Raw genomic sequence first — 23,724 nt, forward strand, 5'->3', positions numbered from 1 at the left:
ACGCTTGTAGCTCCCTTCCAGTATACCTGAAAGTGTCATCATACATCTCGGTGATATTATCTATTAATTTAGCTAGGTCTTGGATATACTTAAAGTTTAATGTTCCCCGAGCGGTCCTGGTGAGATCTAGAGCAACCATAACTTGGAAACCAGCAGTTTCACTAATCAATTTTGTAGCTATGGGTTCCTCACCAGGAATCATATTTCTCTTGCCACGGTGTTCATACTGTGTGTGTATGTATGGTGGTGATGTAGTCTTGTGAATATCTACCATTTCTTCATGAGTAATAGTCATGATTTCAGGAACCAGTTTAGCTAAGAAACACAAGCCCTTGGAACTCGGAGTCACCCAGGAATAAGCTTTCCTCCCACAAACAAAATACACATCATCAGGGAGAACATAAGGAACAGTATGCCCATGAATTATATCACACAGAGTTTTGATAAAACTACCCATGCCTAGTGTCTCCATCTGCTCTAGACACGTGTCGGCATTAATGATATTTTCACATTTATCTGTAGAGACTTTTCCAATAGATACCTTCTTATGTTTGGTTATACGCCCTAACTTGTGACTTCCATCAGCATTCCTGCCTAGTAGTGACCTTGTGGGTCTCTCTCTAAAATGAGTGTGGCGAGCCATTGTCTGATCTGATAGGTCAGCCTCCCAATTCTCCAGGCGCTTTGCATGAGATATGTTTAGGCACAGCAACGATCTGCCTATGGAGTATTGTCGAAGCGTCAGACTAGGGGACCTAGTGTTATTGTACCTCCCTTCTATGGGCCTCCCACCCCTTAATTCGAGTACTTCGGATATGTTTAGCGGGAATGGCACTAGTCCTATGTTATACTGCCCTTGAGGCACGTGAGAGCACACCCAACACTCAGTTTGGTTTAGCACCTTACCCACCAGGGAGTGATAATCCTCCAATGGATGCCCGCCTATATTCAGAGTACTGGGGGACTGGCATCGTTGGATGCATCTCTCGTCAACTAGGGAGTTGCAGAACTTGCAGATACAATACTCATCAGACAATAGCCCCTCACACTGCCTCCGAGTTCCTGAGCTAGCAGACCTTTTCATAACCCCTGGACCAAGTTTGATAATGGGCTGCTCAGGATATCCTATTAACTTTTCTTCGGCCTCCATTTCATCCGTATCACTCCCAGAACTCTCCTCCATCCTCCATTCTCCTTCACAAAAATAGAATGTCCTAGAAAAAGTAAAAACAAGGAAAATCCTGGAACAAAAGAAAAACAAAAACCGCCACTCCATCGCTGGAAAGATAGTTCTGAGGCAACGTCTCTGGTTCAGGTGTCTTAACTGCAGGCTTTAGGTCTCCCGGAACAGGCTCACAAGTGACAGCTCTATGTCGTCGGTCTGAGTCTTGTCTTGCACTTTCTCCGGATTATGGACTCTCCTGCAGTGGGTGGAATGGACCCAAGTGTCTCTCTCTGCAACCTTCAGTGATGTAGTACTGGTCAGCAGCACTTGGTACGGGCCTTCCCAACGGTCTGTTAAACAACCTGAACGTAAGAAATTGCGGATCATAACATAGTCTCTAGGTTCAACATCATGACAGTTCGTTTCTGGCATACCAGGTGACAGCATTTTTAGTTTTTGTTGTTGTTGTTTCAGCTGTCTACTCATTCTTATAAGATATTGTACAGTCACTTCATTATTACACTTTAAGTCGTCTTGTGGACTCACGATCAAATGAGGTTGTCGTCCGAACAGTATCTCAAAGGGGGACAGATTAAGAGGAGGTCTAGGAGTGGTTCGAATGCTGTGGAGGACCAACGGCAAAGCCTCAGGCCATGCCAACCCAGTTTCAGCCATTATCTTACCTAGTTTGTTCTTGATAGTACCGTTTACTCTCTCCACCTTACCACTGGCTTGTGGTCGGTAAGGGGTGTGAAGTCTGCTACTGATTCCCATGAGTTTACACATATTTTGGAAGACATCACCAGTAAAATGGGTACCCCTATCACTTTCAATGATTCTAGGGATACCGAACCTACACACAAAGTCTTGTACAATTTTCTTTGCAGTGAACACAGCAGTATTAGTGGCTGCCGGATATGCTTCTACCCAACCGGAAAACACATCAATACACACTAACACATACTTCAGATTCCTGCACGGTGGTAGTTGGATATAGTCAATTTGTATTACCTGAAAAGGTCCGTCTGTAGGAGGGATGTGGGATGGCTCAGTTGGAATAGTTTTCCCAACATTTTTCCTCAAACAAGTAAGACATGACATTGCTTTCTTACCAGCTTGAGAGGAAAATCCGGGAGCACACCAGTATGCTCTCACCAGTTTGCACATACCTTCTTTACCCAGGTGAGTCAGGCCGTGTGCTGCTTCAGCCAGGCTTGGATAGTATGTTCGGGGAGCTACAGGCTTACCTTGTCCATCCCTCCAGAGTCCTGAGGACTCTTGACCACATCCCTTCGCCTTCCAGACCGCCTTCTCCTGCAGGGAACACAAATCTTGCATTTCAATTAATTTCTGCGTGTCTAATGTCTGAAAAACCATCATAGTCTCGGTCGATACAGTCATAGGTTGCCCTGCTGCCCATTTAGCAGCTTCGTCTGCCCTGTTGTTGCCCAATGACACTGGGTCTTCTTCAAAGGTATGGGCTTTGCACTTTATGACGGCTACTGTTCTGGGTAACTGTATCGCTGTCAGAAGTCCTTTTATGTGTTGTGAGTGTGCCACTGGTGTACCTGCTGCTGTCGTAAAGTTTCTAAGACGCCAAAGGGCCCCAAAATAATGCACTACCCCGAAGGCGTACCTAGAGTCAGTATATATGTTGGCTGATTTACCCTCTGCCAATTCACACGCTCTCCTTAGTGCTACTAGTTCCGCCACCTGGGCTGAGTGAGGTGGACCAAGGGGTTCAGCTTCTACCACATCCTGATCGTTTACAACAGCGTAACCAGTACATAGCTCTCCTGTCTCTGTCTGTCTATGGCAACTTCCGTCTGTATAAAACGTAAAATCTACATTTTCTAAGGGGGTGTCACATATGTCGGGCCTTGCAGTAAAGGTCTGATTCAGGTGTTCCATACAGTCATGCGTGTCAGTATTCTTGCCTAACTCATCATCAACCAGGGTCTCCTCACCTCCCACCCTTTGTGTCTCTTGAGACACATACGGAAGGTATGTAGCTGGATTTAGGGTGCTACATCGTTTGATGGTGATGTTTGAGGGTGCCATCAGGGCTAGTTCCCACTTTGTGAATCTAGCTGAAGAAACATGTCTGGTTTGGGCTGAATTTAACAGAGCTGATACAGCATGGGGTGTATAGATGGTTGAATTATGTCCTAATACTACATCCTCGCTCTTACTTACTAGAAGGGCCGTTGCTGCTACACTTCTGAGACATGTTGGGAGTGACCTTGCCACATTGTCTAATTGTGCACTGTAGTATGCTACCGGTCTGCTAGCGTCACCATGTTTCTGTGTGAGGACACCTGCTGCACAGCCATCAGCTTCTGTACAAAATAGCTCAAAAGGCTTTTCATAATCAGGTATTCCCAATGCAGGTGCTCTTGTCAGACTATCTTTAAGATTAAAGAACGCTTGCTCCGACTCTTCTGTGTGTATGACACGTTCTGGTTTTGAGGAAGAGACTAGCTCCTGCAATGGTAATGCCAGAATAGAAAAACCTGGGATCCAGGACCTACAGTATCCACACATCCCCAAGAAAGTACGAATCTGCTTCTGGCTCTGCGGCAGGGTCATGTGTTGTATGGCCTCAATTCTGTCGGTTGTCAGGTGTCTTAGCCCCTTAGTGAGGCAGTGTCCTAAGTATTTGACCTTAGTCTGACATGGCTGTAATTTACCCTTTGCCACCTTGTGCCCTGTTTGTGAAAGATGAAGCAACAACAATTTAGTATCATGTAAACATGACATAAAAGAATCAGAGCACAACAACAAATCGTCCACATATTGAATTAGAACAGACCCATTGTGGGGTTGAAAGGATTGCAAACAGTCATGTAAGGCTTGGGAGAAAATACTGGGGCTGTCAATGAACCCCTGGGGTAGTCTGGTCCATGTGTATTGCACTCCCCTGTAGGAGAATGCAAAAAGGTATTGGCAGTCAGGGTGAAGAGGGACTGAAAAGAAAGCAGAACATAGATCAATGACAGTAAAATGACTGGCAGACGGTGGAATCTGCATGAGGATGACAGCTGGATTCGGCACTACGGGGAATTGGCTCTCAACAACTTTGTTAATTCCCCTTAAGTCCTGGACTAATCTATAGCCCCTCCCTCCACTCTTCTTCACAGGGAAAATGGGACTATTTGCTGTACTGGCTGTACGAATTAAAATCCCTTGTTGTAACAGCCTCTCAATAACAGGATATACCCCTAGTTCCACCTCCGGTTTTAATGGATACTGTGGGATTTTTGGGGCTATCCTACCGCTTTTTAGATTGACCATGACAGGGGCTACGTTTGCCATCAGTCCAGTGTCCTGTCCATCTCTGGTCCATAGGGAACCTGGTATTTCCAGCAACATCCCCTTTACTTGAGATGGACTTTGTTCTATAACAGGAGAGTGTAACATTAACCTTGGAGGGGTGTCCAATATGTCCTGTACCTCATGTGCAACCTTCTCGGGTATATCTAGGAACACACCATCTGAAGTACAGTATATGACACATCCCATTTTACATAACAAGTCTCTCCCTAGCAAGTTAGTAGGAGCCGCTGCAGCCAAGAGAAACGAATGCTTAGTATGCAGAGGCCCGATAGTAACTTTCCCGCGCAGCATTTGCTGCCGTAATATGCGCGGGTAGATGTGAGTCTTCTAGTCTATGTGAATCCTTTCTTGGAGGATATCTATGTGACCCACCCCTATGTGTATTGAGTCTTTCTTTATTACAATCTCTCCTGTAATGTCCTTCCTCGTTACAGTTGAAACACCTGATCACTTTAGGTTTCCTGTTATATGGGATGTATGCTGGTGGTCGTGTATGCACCCCTTCTAGAGCCTGTATACTTACCGTCATTAACCTATCACTTTTCTCTTCCCTTTTTCTAAAAAGGTTCTTGTCATGCTCCACAGCAGACTCCCTAAGGAAGTCTACCGTGACGCCTCTCCAATTAGGTAATGTGGTTTGTACTCTCGTCTTTAAATTTTCCCTAAGGCCATCCATCAGTACCCCTACAGCTACCTCTCTGTGATGTGGGTCCTCACTTATGTTGGATATCCCAGTAAATCGTGCAATCGCTGTTATAGCTCTAGCAAAGTAATCTGAGGCAGTTTCACTATCCTTTTGTTTAATGGTGAAAATCTTACTCCAATTTACTACTACTGGAAAACAGATGGCTAAGTGTTTGACAATTTGTTCTATATTCCGTTGGTTAATCTCATCAGTCAGGGTGTCATCTTCCTCCAACAAACAATCTCCAATAAATTTTTGTATGTTAGTATTGGGAGGAAGACACGCCCTCAACACTACCCGCCAATCCTTACTGGTTGGTTCATGAGCATTCCCTAAGTCTTTAACAAATTTCTGACATTTAGCTAACTCTTTTCTAGGATCTGGGAATTCAGTCATAATGGAACGTAATTCTGATCTAGTCCAGGGACAATGCATTGTAACATTTCTTAAAGGAACTATACCATCCTTATCTGGTTTCCCATTGGGAACTGATATTGTGCGGACCGGGAACACACCCTCTGGTACACTAACTTCAGGGGACGCTACAGGATTTACAGGCCCTAGATTTAGAACACTTTCACTCCTAGTGATCACGCTACTCTCACCTATCTCAGCCATTTTCTCATACTTGCGCTGAGCCTCTAGTACATTAACAGCATGGGCAATGGCCGAAATCACAGTGGGTTCATCTTCGTTTTCAGATACACTTGATTGAAACTGATTTAAAACAGGGTACAACTTAGTAATTTTTCTATTTTCAGTTTTAACAACGGCTGTACTTACCCCTCCCGCCACATAAGGTGGCGGGGGCGCGCTTGCGCTGAGTTCGCCACGCTTCTCAATGGTTACATCCGCCTTGCGCGCGCTTTTCGCCACGCCTATTTCCGGTTTGCATTCGCTGCTCTGCAACGTGTTACCTTCCATTTTCCACAATTTTAAACAATCATTATGTCTATTTCTCTTTTTCGTTGACTTGATCAACCATATTCTATCTTTTACAGTATTCAGTACCTCTGCATTAAAACTCCCTATTGTTGGGAAAGGCCTATCACAAGCTTTGGTCATCCCGACCCACGTGTCACAATACACAGTTGCATATGCACCATACTTCTTACACATGAGAAACCTCGCTGAACCATTAGGGCCTTCCTTAGGCAGTACACTGACCATCTCTAGCGTATGCTTAGCACCCATGTTGAACAATATACCTTCTACCCGGAACACAGACACACCGCAATGCTCTGTTCCTTCCGGCCAAATGTGAAATACAGACACACCGCAATGCTCTGTTCTTTCCACCTAATAATTTCAACTCTGTTGCTATACTCACCGCTAGAGATCTATAATCCTCGGTGAACGTATTTCCTTTAGCCGCGCTCACTCGCTTTTCCCTAATACAGAAATATCACTGTGGGCCCCAAGGGCTATCAGCTCCTCGATACCCTGGCTAAACCACAAAATCTGCTGAGTTTATTATCGCTGGGAGCGCAAAGTCGATACAATCAACCTGCCTTTCCAGTATAATTCCTCCTAGCTGCTTCACCAATTCGCACTAACGGTGCGACCGGATCGCACTGCCTACCAATACTAATTATTAGCAAACCTTGCGATCTATTGGTAGCGCTTTGCGAAAACCCAGTTTTCGCATTCGGTATACCTGCCCTGTATACCGTCCTTCAGTTGGGCAATCCGCCTCGTCAGACAGCAACTGAGCACCTCAACAATAAAACAGTGTATCTACGTTACAACATCACACACTATACACCTTTTCTGCGCAGAAAATCAAAAGTTCCCAACAATAGTAATAATGTCTCAGAGGCTTTCACAAGTAATTATACTATGCATGTATAATAACTATCAACACGATTGTTTAACCACGTGGCAAGTTTACCGGAAGTTCGCGTACGCACAGCAGGAAGTACACATACGCTAAACAATGCAATACAGTTAAAACGCACAATGACAGAAAAAAGAAACAGTGTTCTCTTTTGTCCCTAGGTTCTAGTTAGCGTGCCCTAGATAATGCAAAACGGACATTCGGTTTCGCAACACAGAGTAAAATTCAGGTTTTGAACACCATGCGTTCTTACCCGTTTATGACGCGTCTCCACCCTTTGTTGAGGAACCGAAATCCGTTGGTCTTGCGTATCATCGGCAACGAAACCTCCAAAGCTCACGAGCCCCCAAATTGTAATGTGCGTATTGTCGCTAACCAATAACGATTGTCGAACCTCGATTTGTGTTTCCAACGCACAAAGATTTATTCGCAATAAGTTGAAAAAATATGCTCAAGCGATGTAATAGTAAATACAGCCGTTACTTAACGCAGGCGCTCTGGATCCAGTGCAGTCATTCAATCCTGAAGTCTGGGGACAAGAAGTCTGCACTCTGGATCACAAGCTGCTGCTTATATACACAATCAAGTACAGTAATACAATGAAGATGGTATGGCTTGCATCTATTGGTCCGGGTCTCAGGAATGTCCAAGGGCTCGTCAATCATTGGCTGGTTCATCCTAAGGAATCCAAAGGAGGGGGTCATCTCTGCAGGGGGTATGCTCTGCTCTTCCCGCCAGAATTCCTTAGTCTTAAGTAGTTCATAATTCCCTATCATTCATAACTTGCGTATGCACTCTGCGATTCCCTCGCAGAGCGCACCAAACAGTAGGATATGTAACAAGGTTCATTATGATACCACTCATGATGTTATTCCTTTAACCCGTTCTGTGTATTTCACTAATATGCATGTAACTCTGATATAACATATAAATACTACTATATTTCGACATAACTGACTATGTGTTGCAACTACCAATAATGTGTACTATTTTATAAGTATGCGTGTTTGTGCAAATGTATGGTAAAAGACCAATTACTGTTGCTGCCACGTGTAGTGGATGCGTACGCCCTTTCACGCCGTAGCGTGCCCTTGTACGACATAGCGTACCGTACGCATCTTTTCAGACAAAGACAACCAAGTTTGCTAGACTTTAATTGAAATGACTTTATCCAATTTGCTGACTTCGACATATACTACTCTGGTAAGTCCATCATCTGGTGATACCCTGGGTAAAGACTCCTAGTGCCCGTGACACATACGTTTATTATATATAAATTGATCCTGTTGATTTAAGGGTAAGAATTATATTTCTTACATCAGTTTATTGGTCTTATATTATTCCTCATTTCACCAAAAGAAATCTGGTATCACCGGCTCAGTGACCGCACACTACGATCACTAGGTATTATTATTATAAGATTGATACTCTATAATACTGTATGCAGCACATTTTAATAGGTCGGTTTAAACTGGATTTAGTCAGTTCCCTCAAGCAAAACATGTGCTCAGCTGTTGGAGTGAGCTGCCCCCACCTTTGGACAGTGGACTCCTTTGAACTGACCTATGACCAGCATTCTACTGGAACATCATAAGCCCTGGACCAATGAAGAAAGACCTTAGTTTATCTTTGTGTACATTGTGACAACATCACTGTTTTTTTGTTAATCATGAGGGATATAAATTAGCACCTGGTACTGGAGGTCTCTTTAACTGCAGACTTAAAAACTGAAGCTGTACCTGCATCCAGGGGCGTTTGCGTAATGTATTCGGCTATACTTTCTTGTATTTTGCTATACCTTTTATACTTTATCATAGTTTGCTGTAATACTGCTATATTTTGCTACTGAATCTATTTGTGCGTTGGAACCACATTAATCGCATCGGACAATATTTATTGGTAGCGATAATACGGATATAACAGCTTTTGCTCCTGCAGCTCATTCAGAAAAGATATCTTATGTAGTAGTTGCAGTACAGAATATTTAAAGCATTAAAAACAGCCTAGTATTTTTTACGAGGGCCCCATTCTAATGAGATGCCCTGGGGCCCCAACAATCTATGTTATAGCACTGGCTGGGACTTTTAGTTCAACAAAAGAGAAGAGGCATAGGTTACAAACTCTTAATGCTAGAAGCACAGATAATAGGGGATATTGATCACTATATTAGTTATGTCTTATTTGTATTTGTAGCATTGTTGGCGCTACGGAATCTGTGGCACCTTATAAATAATAATAATGCACTGGCAGTGACTGGACAGGTATGCTGATAATTCCGGTTCGGTAACGGAGGCAAGTGCATGCTGGAACATGTAGTTCCACAAGACCTGGCAGCAGTTCCAAAAAATCTGCACTGCTCACAGTGTTTACTACGTGATCAGGAATGAAAGAAATAAACTGTTGGTTATATCTTCATCAATATTTGCTTTAGTAACAAAGTAAACTAGTTTTGATACAGTAACTGGGTAATCTCTGCAAAATGAATCATTGTTAGCTTGTTAAATGACGTTACTTTATATACTAGCTGTGTCCCTTAGTATAACTGAGCCTATAGATATGTGAGGGACAAGCTCAGACTCGCCCTGTGTAGAAAATGTACAATGCACACACTGGTGTCTGAATGTCAGAGACTTTCACTTTCATTTCCCTCTTCTGCTGTTAGCGATGGCGTGTGCTGATCTGAGACAGGAGCTGGACTGTTCCATCTGCCTGAACATTTATACAGATCCTGTAACACTGAGATGTGGACACAACTTCTGCCGGGTCTGTATTGATCGTGTGCTGGATACACAGGAGGGGTCTGGAGTTTATACCTGTCCTGAGTGCAGAGCAGAGTGTCAGGAGCGTCCTGCACTGCAGAGGAACATAACTCTGTGTAACATAGTGGGGAGTTTCCTGTCTACTTGGCCAGATCAGGAGGAGACTGGGATATTCTGTACTTACTGTGTGGACTCTCCGATACCTGCTGTTAAATCCTGTCTGCATTGTGAAGCTTCTCTGTGTGATAATCACCTGAGAGTACACAGCAAGTCAGCAGATCACGTCTTATATGATCCCACCACTTCCCTGGGGAACAGAAAATGCTCCGTCCATGAAGAGATCTTGAAGTATTTCTGCACTGAGGACTCTGCCTGTATCTGTGTGTCCTGCTGTCTGATTGGGGAGCACAGAGGACATCAGATGGAGTCGCTGGATGAGGCCTCTGAAAAGAAGAAGGAAAAACTGAGAAATGTTCTGCAGAAACTGACCACAAAGAGAGAGGAGACAGAGAAAAGAGTCCAGAGACTACAGGAGCGCAGGAGAGAAGATCAGGAAAAAGCAGCTGGTGTAACAGAGAGAGTCACTTCCTGGTTTAGAAACATTAGGAGACAGCTGGATGACTTAGAGAAGAAAGTCCTGAGTGAGATCTCCAGGCAGGAAGAGAGCGTTTCACTCTCAGTCTCTGATCTGATCCAGCAGCTGGAAATAAAGAAGGATGAGCTGTTCAGCAAGATACGTCACATTGAGGAGCTGTGTAACATGTCTGATCCAGTGACTGTCTTACAGGAACCAGACACAGGTGACTTGTGTGATACTCAGGACAGAGAGAGACATGATGACCAGGTCCATGGTGTAGGAGATCTGGATGTGGGTCTAACCTCATGGAAACTACGCTCATTATCTGATATAATAACAATAATAAATACAGAGATGCATGGGCAGGTACCTGCAGACATATTTCTGGATGTAAACACAGCTGGTGATAATATACATATATCAGATGACAGGAAATCTGCATACTGGTCACCAAGCCAGAATCATCCAGAAACACCAGAGAGATTTCAGTATTATCCTCAGGTATTAAGCACCAGGAGATTTTCCTCAGGGCGACATTACTGGGAAGTGGAGGTCAGTGAATCAGGGAGCTGGAGGGTAGGGATGTGTTATCCCAGTATAGACAGGAGAGGAGAGCAGTCACTCATTGGATATAATAACAAGTCCTGGTGTTTGTGTTGGGGGAGGTATACTCCGTGTACATTGATACATGACAATAAAGTGATCCAGTTACCTGACACTATTCCCTATGATAGAGTGAGGATATATCTGGATTATGAGGCTGGACAGCTGTCCTTTTATTCTCTGTGTGACCCGATCAGACACTTACACACCTTCACTGCCACCTTCACTGAGCCCCTTCATGCTGCATTATGGGTAGAGATTGGTTTTATAACCATATCTGGGGGAGTCAGGAAATGGGAGAAATGATCAAAAGAAATCTAGACAGAGAGAGCGGGAATCTGGGGAAACATTTAGCCAATAGAGTGAAGCAGTGGGTGGAGCTACAGGTGAGCATCATATTTGTGATTGGGTGCAATAACTGCACATGAGCAAGTATCAATCAAACCCATCAGGTCTAAAACTAATCCCGATTTATAGACCTGGCAGGTATAAAAACCATCCAGTGTATATCATATTACAGTAATCTGTGCTACACTTTCTCCTATTAGCTGTGATGTATGCAGGGGGTAAATGGGTGTGGTCTCTGTAAAGCTCCTCCTAATGCGAATTGTAATCCAAATCTCTGTATCTTACATAATAGAAAATGACTTGTACTACAACTCCCAGCATGCCTCATTACTTAGCTGTATTAACTTGCATTTGCCAAAATTGCAAACTATAATTGTTATTAATATATCTCAATTATAAAGTGCACATTATACAGTGCTCCCAGCTTATCCCACCCCTTTATATCACCACCCTCATTTACAACCTGGAACTTTCAACATTAGAGATCTTTAAAATGTATTAGGCTATGCACACATATAATAACATGACTTTGTCACCCTTATATTTCCAGTGATCCTATTTTAAATCAATGCTGTTATCTTGGTTATTGCATAAGGCAGCCTGTAACTCATACTTGCCTACTTTTAGGCACCGACACGCCCCCTACATCAGAAATTATGTTTTGATGTGGGGGCGGGGCCAAAATGACGCGATTCACATTATTGTGGCCAGGTATTTGTCGGATGTGGGAGACTTGCCTGGTCTCGGATTTCGGGAGTCTCCCGGACATACCGGGAGAGTTGGCAAGTATGCTGTAACTTTATCTAACACTAGAGTCTGCCACGTGTCCATGAGATAGCGGTATAGTATGTAATATGAATATAATAACTTATTCATCAGCCCAGATTATGCTGTGTGAGGTTTGTGCTGATCTTACATCTGGTGTGTTACTAAGTGTTATTATTACATCTAGCAGGAGAACTAGGATCCAACAAGAAATATGTCCCCTTATCTGACTGATCAGTGGGCCATGCAGTATCTGTTATGTCATCATCATCACCATTTACTTATATAGCGCCACTGATTCCGCAGCGCTGTACAGAGAACTGACTCACATCAGTCCCTGCCCCATTGGAGCTTACAGTCTAAATTCCTAACATACATAGACATGTCTCTGCTGCATCCTCATATTCCAATTATATTATGTGCAGGAAATGACAAATAAACAATATGAGACTGATTTATTGGTAAAACAGCTTGTGATAAGTGTGTGACATTATCTGCTGTATAAATAGAGGGTACAGCTGGCACAGTGCCCGTTACCTGGCTGTGTCTGTGTAGATAGTAGGGGGTTTATCAGGCGTTTCACAGTCTTCAGTCCAACAGGAGAAACAGACCATGTAACTGTGCCACATAATCATGGAAGGCAGCAATTATTTCTGATAATATATTGGTTCATACAGGATATGTCCACATAATTATAAAAAATAAATAAATGTATGTTCTTTTTTCTACTACTTACCTCTCTTTAATAGTTGGTTACACTCCTTAGTAAAGCGTATCTAACATGTACCTAAAATGAATAACGAATGTCTACAACAATGAAAATATAATCTTAAACATGTGTTGTTATATAGATTTTGTAATGTATATTATATAATATAATTCAACTTTTCTTTAAATTTCATTTAAAAATATAATAATTTAAACTTATTTCTTACGATTTTGGGATGAGGCTTGCTAAACGGGGAGTGGCCAAATCCTTGTCCTGATTTTTTTACCTACAATTTTGAGACGTATATCTGTGATTCTTTCAATCTGTTTGTCTTGTTCAATGATTAACAAAATAAAAACTGCTCATATCAGTGCACATTGTAATTCTGTTTCTTTTTCTCAAATAATATATAAAACTAAATAACAGTGGAAGATATTCATGATAAATGCCCCACGGGCAGTCTGGTGGTTACTGACCTAATGTCTCAAATAACCAGACATGTGTTTCTGTAAACCTTCGTTAAGATGACAATTATCTCTTCTCATTAGGTTACAGTCTATTTGTGTCCTCCAGTCCATGTAATATTATGGATGGTCACTAAATATTGCAATCACAAAATGTGGTAATAGAAATGGAGGTAACCGCACTAAATGAGGAAATAGTAGGCTTAGTACTTAACCCCAATATCCTTATTCCAGATTATTTCTTATGATGTTATAGCTGGAGGGTGCTCCCTTATACTTATATATTAGGATAAGAGCCAAGGAAAAGAGAGTATATGTAGAGGCACTCCGGGGTAATTACCCCGGAGTGCCTCTACATATACTCTCTTTTCCTTGGCTCTTATCCCAATCACAAAATGTGGTCAGAAAGGTAATGCTTGAGTGTGAATTATTTGGTGGGGGTAATAAGGATAGTCCCTAGAGGTAGGGGGCATTATATTGCAGCAGTCATATAAATTCGACACCCGGAATAATTTCGTGCGTGGGGGGACACATGCACACAAGACCCAAAGATGGACCAGCAACACCCTCTGTAGAAATACTCCTTCAACTATCATATAGCCGAGCAAACCGACAGACAGTAAGTAGCCTAGGAAGGAGTAAGTCAAATGTAACGTAAGTATAACTAGTGTCTCTCAGATGAATAAAGGTGGTGTCGATTTGAAGGACATTTTTGCTGTATTCCGTGATTTAGTCCAATCTCGGAGATGCAGACATGATGTCATCACTGGTCTTTATACTCCTCCATGATATGGAGACAGGTGACCTGAAAACAGCCGCTATACTTCTATAGGAATGGATCTGTAGCATATCTCGGACGTTGCAAATATTGTGTGTTAGGAGGACAAAACAGAAAAAGAACCCACAAAAAATCCATGGTTTTGCAGGTAAAGTGTAACTGTGTTACATTATAAAATTATCTTTAGAAAGAAATATTTTTGGCTACGTAGAAATAACTTGCAGTAATGAGGGGCTAGTAATGGACACAGACAGCCGTCTTCTCCGTTCCTGCAAACCCCAATATAACCATCCAGATTTGCAGCTATATTACCCACATGTATGAGGAATAATCCTGGGGTCTGTTAGTCACTAATTGTCCTTTACATACTAAGAAATGGGGTGTGAATAAAAGCTGGGTCCATACTAAATCCACGCAAAATGCCAGATCCACACTAAATTGTGTGAATTTAGTGTGGATCCGGGGGTGCTTGTGGGAATGTAGTATGGATTTGGCTTTTTATATACACCTTACTGTGACTGAAGGTGTGGCCTAGCACTAGGACCCAGAGGACACACTACAGGAATGGTACCTTAACAACATATCGCTGGTATGAGAGAGAGAGTGACAGCTGGGGAGATGGCTAAGAGGGGAGAAGGCCCCGGGATCTCCAGGCATATTTGGCAGTGGATCAGTGGTCTGCTGCCACAAGGGGACAAAGAATACCATAACTGAGAGGTTATGAGTGACATGGGACAGATTTGAGGGAGAAATGACCTCAGAGCTTAGCTGCATATAAAGAGGAGAAGGAGTCCCCAACTTCAGAGTGCCACAAGAAGGGGAAGGAGTCCCCATAGTATTAAAGAGCCCCTGAGAGAACAAAAGGGGGACCTCAATAGAAAGTGGTTGCTGCCAAAGCAGCGTGGACTCAATTACTAGTGGTAGCAGTGAAGATCTGCCCCAGGTACAGAGAGGAGATGTCACGGCAATAGGGTTTCTGGGATTCGTCTCGGGACCCTTGGGGCTAGCTGTGGCAGGGATGTAGAAGAAACTGGGAGGCCGGATGAATGTCTTGCTCATAGGGGTACTTCTATTCCTCTATACCAGACATTAGGAGGAGGAATGCTGGACTGAACTTCGTACTGGAAAAAAACTACTGGAATCTGGACCTGATGGACTGGAACCTGGATGTGGGAACAGGGAGGACCTGACCCCACGACCAGAGACTCAATACCGCCAAGAACTCAGAAACTCAGAGGAATATAGTACCACAACTATGACTGGGAAGACTCAGGACTCAGGCAGAGACTATATATGGGTGGCAGCCTCCTGAAAAGAATAATCTTGGAACTAGCTCTGCACCACTCAGAACTCAGAACCTGAGGTAGGCCTGGAACTGGAAGTTGGTACCCCGAGACACAGAGTTGGCTCCAGAAGGTGGAATACTCAGAACAACCACCTACTACCTTAGATAGCCAGTAGGAGAAACAGGAATAGATTAATGAGAGGAGGATCCACACAGAAGGTAACAGCTGGAAACAGTACACGAGCAGATAGAATGAGGGTGAATCTACACGAGGAATAAATAGCCAAAGTCTTTATTTCAGCAATCAGAGTGAATCTGAATTCACATGAAGGGTTAATGGTTTAAAGTTTGTATGACAGCAACAGGATGAAGCTGAATTCACACGGGTTGATCTGTATACAGCAGGCAGGACGAAGCAGCAAACAAACAGCAACTGTGGCAGTCTGGAACCAGGAACTAAGAAAGTGTTGCACTTGCAATTTGCTGAGTGTAAGAGGAGACTCTTATAGTCTGCAGAGGAAGCTAATTGGTGGATGAGATCAGGTGTTCAGACTCAGCAGGATGTTTAGCAAATGTCTCACCCAAGATGGCAGTCTCCAGTACTGCAGACAGAAGTCACGCTTGTCCCAGGATAGAATGCTGCCTTTGACCAAAAGGGAGACGTACGGTGATATGGTACCGACGAGTGGAGTAAACAGGAGTAAGACCGCCGCCCCTCGAAGGGTGGCCACTGGACACCTAAGATGGGGCTTAGCAGGAAATTTTTGATGAATTTTTTTGGACTAAGGCGGGAGCATGAACATCAGAGGCTTTGATCCAAGACCTCTCCTCAGGACCATAGCCCTTCCAATCGACCAGATATTGCAGGTGATATGTCGAAAGCGAGAGTCCACGATGGCCTTCATATCTTATTCCTCGTCTTGTTCAGTCAGAATGAGGGGGTGAACCAGCTTTAAGGGAATACAATCTGTTCAACACCAGTGGTTTTAGAAGGGAAATGTGAAAGGTGTTTGGTACCTTGAGGTACTCTGGCAACTGTAGTTTCTAGGAAACAGGGTTGATTACTTTGGAGATTTTGAATGGACCATGAAGTGAGGGGCGGACTTCATGGAAGGTACACTGAGGCAGAGATTGCGGGTAGATAGCCAAACTCTGTCTCCAATTTTCAGGTCAGGAATGTTTTTTATCCGCTCGAATCTTATAGTTGTGAGAGGCTTTGAGTAAGGATTCATGGACCTGCCGCCAGTCATCTGCAAATCTTCTCAGGGTTGTTTCAGAGGCTGGAACAGAAGTTGCAGATAACGGGGAAAATACTGGCACTCGAGGATGAAGTCCATAAACCGTGAAAAATGGAGTAGAAGAAGATGACTCATGATAATGAGAGTTGTAGGCTAATTCTGCCCAGGGAAGCAGAGCTGACCATTCGTCCTGAGAAGAGGATACATAGAGCCTGATAAAAGTTTTTAGATTTATATTATATTACCTGAATGGTCAGTGAAGGCAGCACAGGATCAGTACTAGGCAGGTAATGGTCAGGGCAGGCTACACAGGTTTGGTAATAATTGGGAAGCAACAAAGAGAGAAGATATTGCACTTAATGTCAGAGAATTCAGCACAGGTTCAGTAGTGACAGACAGTTATTGATTACAGAAAGCTGGGTTCTCAGTAGGTTCGGTAACAGTAAGGAGACAGGGAAAGAGGAAGCACAGGTTCAGTATAATTGTCAGTCGTTGGTCAGGAATATCAGTACAGGGTCAGTATAATTGTCAGTAGAGACAACATAGGTTCAGTAATAATAGAGAGGCAGTGGCCAGGGAAGACAGCACAGGTTCAGTATAAATCATCAGACAATAGACATGGGAGACAGCACACGTTCATTGATAATAGACATAAAATGGTGGTTTTAGTAACCACGCACCTACAAGCGCTGAGGGCATGAAACTTGCAGCCTAATTGCATTGTAATGAGTAAGTGACATGATATTAGGGGTTAATTGCCAGAAAGGAATGTCTTAGTTGTCAGACTAGAATGACCAAATAGTTCTCTTCTATTGCTTAGTGATGTGACATGTACAGTGTATATATTATTCACCTGGCCGGTTCTGTAAGAGAGAATGGTGAGAGTAATGAACACTGGCTTAGTAGTAATAGGTGGTCAGAATGCAGGATTATTAATAATAGGCAGGCGATGGTCAGGGACGGCTGCACAGATTCAGCAATACAGTAATAGATAGGCCAGGGAAGGCAGTTCATGTCTATAATAGGCAAAGAAGACGGAGAAATAGAGAACGCAGCTCAGGTTTAGTGGTAATGATAAGTGAAGCCATAAACTAAATGTCCCTAAACACAGATGATAGGGTTAACGAATGGTACTTATTTTACAGCAGCTGCGACGCTGTCAGAGAAGCGTCTGCTGCGATGCTTTAGAAAGGGCCCACATTTATATATGCTTTTGCTTCCCATTCATTCATGGTGGTGGGGGGTTCCAGAGAACTAGAAACCCCCCCTGCATGCATGCCTGTTATACATGCAAGACCCTGTACCTGGGAGGTGAGTGCATCTGATTTTAACTGCATTTTAATGACTTTTAAAGCATATACGTCAGTGTAGGACCTGCATACAATATGGTGTCTTTGACGCTGGGATGCAAATTTAATCAATAGATTCCAGCAGTCTACATTTTGGAATGGGAAAAACAGCTTGTGAGATGCGTGGTTGCTTTATGATGGGTGCATAGCCACATCAACTTGGGGCATGCCTAGCGCTTCTCAACTGTTAGCAAAACACCCCTCCCCTACCCTGCAGACACCTCTGCATTGCCAACCAGCAGGGAGGTGCAGGGCAGTGGTGCGTGGGTTATACCGCCCAACATTCCAGCAGTTGGGACAAAAGTCCTGGCTAACAGGACTGTCCACAAGAATTGGGACTGTCCCATCTAATTCAGGACAGTTGGGAGGTAAGGAGAATGATGCAGCGGAATGGAGGCTCCGCATAATCCTTCCCCCACAGTTCAAGTGCTCTCCGATGGCCCCATATGTAAATGACGGGGTAATGTCATAATAGCAGCTGTTAGATAAACTTTACTAAATAATGTATGTAACCAACTATTAATGCAGATAACACAATGTTTTATATATCTAATGTGTTTTATACCATATATATATTTAAAATAGGGTTAGACTTTCAATGTCACAAATCCGTCTATAGCATGGTTGTCCAACCCGTGGCCCGCGGGCCGCATGCGGCCCAGCATGCCTGTAAATGTGGCCCAGCAGGAGTTTTGGATGTGGCAAGGGGGCAGCGCTGAAAAAAAAAAAAGAAAAAGAAAGAAAATACTTACCTTGCGGTCACGTCAGCTGGCGCTCCGGCTCCCTCCTTGGTCTCCTCCTCCGTGTGGCGCTCGCAGTGAATGTCGGGGGTGACGTCATCACACCCGACATCCATTGCGTAGCGCAGCACAGAGGAGTCACCAGCGCGAACTATCAGCAGCAGTGAAAGATTATCCAGTATCTTATTGTTGTTACTCTGAATTTGGACTTTCTGCGCCATGCAATTATGAACTAGCTGTGTTCTCTGTATGTATCTAATATAAATATTAAGAGATAATTGTATTTTTAATATTTTAAACCATTTTAAATGTGCAGTGCTGAGTAGGGTGACATTATCACCCACTGTTACCCTCATCGGAGGCTGCTCCATGAGCCATTTTTCCCGCCACCCTATCTTTAAATCTCTGTAGATTTCTATTAGTCCTCCTGATGCTCCTATATCGGTGACCATTTCAAACTGGTCAATAAAAAAAATGATTCCTGGGTGCAGAAAGAGAGGAATTTTTTTTTTTTTTGGACATTTAATTCCCCGAACCCCACTAAGGGGCAGATGCAGGTAAGTTAAATTGTAGCTGGTATTGGGACTACTGCTTTAATCATGATTCTGCAACAGGTTTCCTAACTCTTACTAACTTCATTTCCAAGTAAGTTTAATATGTTAACTATGTTTTCTATGTTTTTTTGGATGATCAGCTATCGTTAGTGTTAGTGTATTTTATGTGCGGCGCAAACCAACTCGTCGTCTTCCAATGTGGCCCAGGGAAGCTAAAAGGTTGGACATCCCTGGTCTAGAGCATTGTTTTTCAATCTTTTTTTTTTGTTTTTGTAGTAATTACCCCCTAAAGCAGGGTCTGCATTTCATGGTCCATATGTTCAACCCTCCAATCTTAAAAAAGTGTACATGTCGCCAGGAATTGGCCTTTGTGGATATAAAAAAAAACAGACAATAAAATATATATTTTTTTGTATTACTTTTCTGCTGGCAAGTATGTGGTATAATTCCTAGCAAAACAAAACTAGAGATAAGTAAGGTCAAGCTCATGAAGACATGATAAAATGCAAAGTTCTACTTAGTTATACTTAGCTTATGTGCAGTGTTACCCTAACCGAATGTTCTAGTGCTGCGATCCTCTTACCTAATAAGGCGGACTTTATCATACACACAGCGGTGTGACCTAACTCCCATGTGATCTCTCCATTAGCATAAATGGGAACTCACAGAGTAGGGGCACTGACAACAACACTGCTGTGAGGAAACGGTGTGCTACTGGACTGTGAACTTTTTATTCATTTTTCACAGTTTAATGTACTTTTTAATCCTTGGCCCAGTCTAAGTATATACACCAGAGTATCGGTGTATTATGTGTATTGTTATTTCATGTTATTAGGTATATTTTGCCCTTGCTATTACTGCAATATTGTATGTATTAGAAATAGAAAGAATATTGCCATATTGTGTGAAAATAACAGGACAGCAGCAGTCATTTTGCTTGTGTTAGCTAATGTAATTACCATTTGTCTCAAATGCCCATTGTTATGAGGTGTGGCTTAGATCTGGTTTGTAATCAGAACAATGTCTGAGTGACTTGCATAGCTAGTTGGCAGCCCATGGTAATTAGCTAGATCAACAGGTAATCTGAGCGGTAATTAGGTTAGAACTTCTAGATGATATGCAATGTGCCTCCACAGTAATATACTGGCTGAAATAGCATTGGAAAATGTATTAACATGTGTTAACATGTATCAATATAAATGTTATTGCATCAAAATTTATCACAGACTCAGATCGTGTAATGTTGCAGATACAATGTGTCAAATGTCTTGCTGTTTCACGCAAGCGTGAAGTGTCATTCCTTGATGTTATATTGTAACCCTTTGTTTAGGGTATCCAACCAAATAGCTAATTGAGTCAAGCCATTCCATTATATATTCAAGGTAACAGAGACAGTACGTCTAACAGTTAAAGTGTCCACTGATAGACTCTTGCTGTAAGGGGGAGGATTGAGACATTTGATCGTACATCCTGTGCTAATTTCTTGGACTTTGAAATCACCTGATACGCACAACTATGCATTTCAAACCGGTAAACTGTAATAGCTACATACTGGCTACCAATGATCACCACCCCCAGTGGTTAAACAATATACCACTGGGGCAGTTTACAAGAATTAGAAGAAATTGCTCAAAACTAGAGGCATATGAAGAACAAGGTAATATCCTTAAGAACCATTTTAAGAAGAATTATAGCAAAGAAATAGTAGATCAGGCCTATGAGGAAGTCAAAAAGAAAGACAGAACATCACTACTGGAATATAGGCCAAAGATACGGGAATGTGAGGGGCAAGAGATTAATTTACCATTTGTCACACATTACTCAACAAAGATTAAAAGAAATATACAAAAACATTGACATATATTGCTGAAGGACGAAGTACTTAAAACCATACTTCTAATTAAACCTAAAACCATTACCAAACAGGAACCCAATCTAAAACAGAAATTGGTAAAAAGTGCCCTTGTAGTCGAGAACCCCGAAAAAGACTTACAGAAAATAAGAGAAAGGGTTTCTACCTGTGTACAAAATGTATAGGATGTAGAACCACCAAAAATACCAGTACAAAACCCCAGACAGGGTTCCACTCAACTTACACTAACAGACAACATACTATGAAAGACCGTATCACATGTGACACAAAATAGTCATCTACTTTATTACCTGCCCGTGCGGTCTGCAGTATGAAGGGCGAACGGGTAGCAAATTAAAAATAAGGATAGCAGAACACATCCGAAATGTGAAGATAGGCAAGGAAACTCATAGGGTGTCCAATCACTATATGCTACACCAGCAGTGGGATCCCACATCACTAAGAGTGGGTTCTCTGTGCAGCGCTGCGGAATTACTGGCGCTATATAAATAAATGATGATGATGAAGATTCCAGGGGATACCACATGTGTAACCTCATTGGAGAGGGGGGAATCTAGGGAGGACACCTAACCAAATAGAGACAAAATGGATTTAAGAATTGGAGACACTTACCCCTAAGGGGCTTAATATAGACATAGAACTAGCCTTCTTTCTTTAGTAACATGATAAATGTCTATTATATTCATTAGAATAAGTACAGTACTCATAAAAAGAGAAATATATGTAGACACATTGCAGCATTATGCTTATGAACATCCTATTTACTCCACGCATGATCTGTGTACAGCTAACGCCAAGAGGCAGATTTAAACCACCCTAATAAGGGCTAGGGAATACAGGCATTAAGGATGTAAATGTCTAGGTAGGCCCTTTAGGAATTATCACAATATATGGAATACATATAGGTACCTTTATGTGACCATTTATCTATTTATCATGCTGTAATTATTACATATGTTTGTACACATGTTGTCATATTTAAGAATAGAACGTACTATATAGAACCAAAGGGAACACCATTCACATATAGGTGGAGTATATGTCACTTATATAATTTGTCACATTGTAACATAGTGCATGTAAGGATATACATATAGCTTCTTTCTATAGTTTACATGAAAAAGGAATCTATTAGCAGTACCATATATCTGTAATATTATAGATTACTAGAAAGGTCAATATACATATGAGATATTTGAAATGGGTGATTAACTTTATCAATATTGAATGGTCCGGACATTCAGCAACTTCCACCCACAGAGGATTTTTAACACCGAGGTTTACAACTATGGACATTACCTGAGGAAGTCGGCATATGACGAAACGCGTTGGTGTATACCTAACAGAAACTTGGCCCTTACAGGCTCCTGTAGAGCAGTACGTCACAATTCAGAAACCCGAACATACTTCACTGCCGGCGCCTGGAGGAAACATAGAGATGCGGAGGGAGATTAGCGTGGACAAATACGGACCAGAGGAGAATCTCGCCTACAGCCTGCATACCATATGCCATTGTTTTTTTATCGAAGTGTAAGTGCATTTTAGGAATAAACTCTACTGTACCTACTTCACTATGTATGCCGTCCTCTCTCTGCCTATGAGTTCATGCTGACACCAACTGAAACTAGCACAGAGGCGACAAAATGGAGAGGGAAGGAAAGTCACCACTTTGTATATACAAGACACTTCTCATATCTATATTGATGTAAGTGCAATACGTATTGTGAGTGTACCCCTATAAGAACGTACTTCACTATCAGTCTGTTTTCTTCCTATGTTTATGAACACTGGATTGAGAGCATCGGACATAACAACTGTGAAGAAATAGAGGATTAATAAGAAAGACCACATACTTCAGAAAAGACCACCATTAAGGACATTTGAATCCACAAAACTGTAAGATAATTATTATCACAGTCCTTAAGTTTGATATACTACTTGGATCTGTACAATAACACCCAGTGGTACATACATACACAGTTATCATATATGGGTAGCACCTAATTACCGTATACATACATAAGAGGTTTAAGCAGCACAAAATACCCATATTTCGCTATTACTATTTCTAGAGAGGAAGGACAACTCTCATGTTTGGGAATAGGCGTCCATCTCTTGCAATATTCTATTAGCACAAAGAGGTACATGTAGGTGGTAATCCATACTTTTTGAATGCATTAGTAAATAATAAATAAAATGGATTCATACCAGAAAGTACCCTGCTACCCTCCACCATGCCCGGGTGTAAGCTAGGGGGAATAGAGGGTTATTCTGAAAATAAACTAAAGGCAAAAGATCACTTAATAATAGGAAACGGTTGAGACACTTCCTGCGGATATCTGGTAAATGTGATGGTATGGAGCATGTCTGGAGGAAGAGAGACCTCCTGACCCATCCACAGTAATGTGTTGGGATGGAGCCATTCACAACATTCCTCTCTCTCTGAGTCCAGGTGAGAAACCCAAGGTACAGCTCTCATGTGGGCTGTATAATAATACATAAAATATCTCAGACAGCGACTTCCCCCTGAGCTCCTGGCTAACAAAACTTTGTCATATAAAATGCCCCTGAAGCGTCCCCAGAGTCTCCATAAGGATTCTCCAACCAGAAAAAAAAAACGCATCTCTTTTCTTCACCAAGTGGATCAGTCCTCCCCTTT

General features: G+C 42.4%; 2 protein-coding genes across 2 annotated transcripts in view; one reads left to right on the plus strand and one right to left on the minus strand.

Annotated features, from left to right (window-relative positions):
• Window positions 1-23,724, minus strand: part of LRTM2 (leucine rich repeat transmembrane protein 2) — a 733,960-nt gene that overhangs the window by 68,779 nt on the left and 641,457 nt on the right. The gene's annotated exons all lie outside the window — the stretch shown is intronic.
• Window positions 9,676-11,532, plus strand: LOC142150319 (E3 ubiquitin-protein ligase TRIM39-like). The gene has a single exon (XM_075205526.1). It carries the CDS (start codon window positions 9,688-9,690, stop codon window positions 11,266-11,268), a length of 1,581 nt encoding a protein of 526 aa, XP_075061627.1. The 5' UTR covers window positions 9,676-9,687; the 3' UTR covers window positions 11,269-11,532.

The sequence above is a fragment of the Mixophyes fleayi genome, chromosome 4 (genome assembly GCF_038048845.1).
Source record: "Mixophyes fleayi isolate aMixFle1 chromosome 4, aMixFle1.hap1, whole genome shotgun sequence".
Lineage (NCBI taxonomy): Eukaryota > Metazoa > Chordata > Amphibia > Anura > Limnodynastidae > Mixophyes > Mixophyes fleayi.

Bases quoted from the DNA above. Each gene is read 5' to 3' on its own strand.
- LOC142150319 (XM_075205526.1), top strand. From the start codon at position 9,688: ATGGCGTGTGCTGATCTGAGACAGGAGCTGGACTGTTCCATCTGCCTG.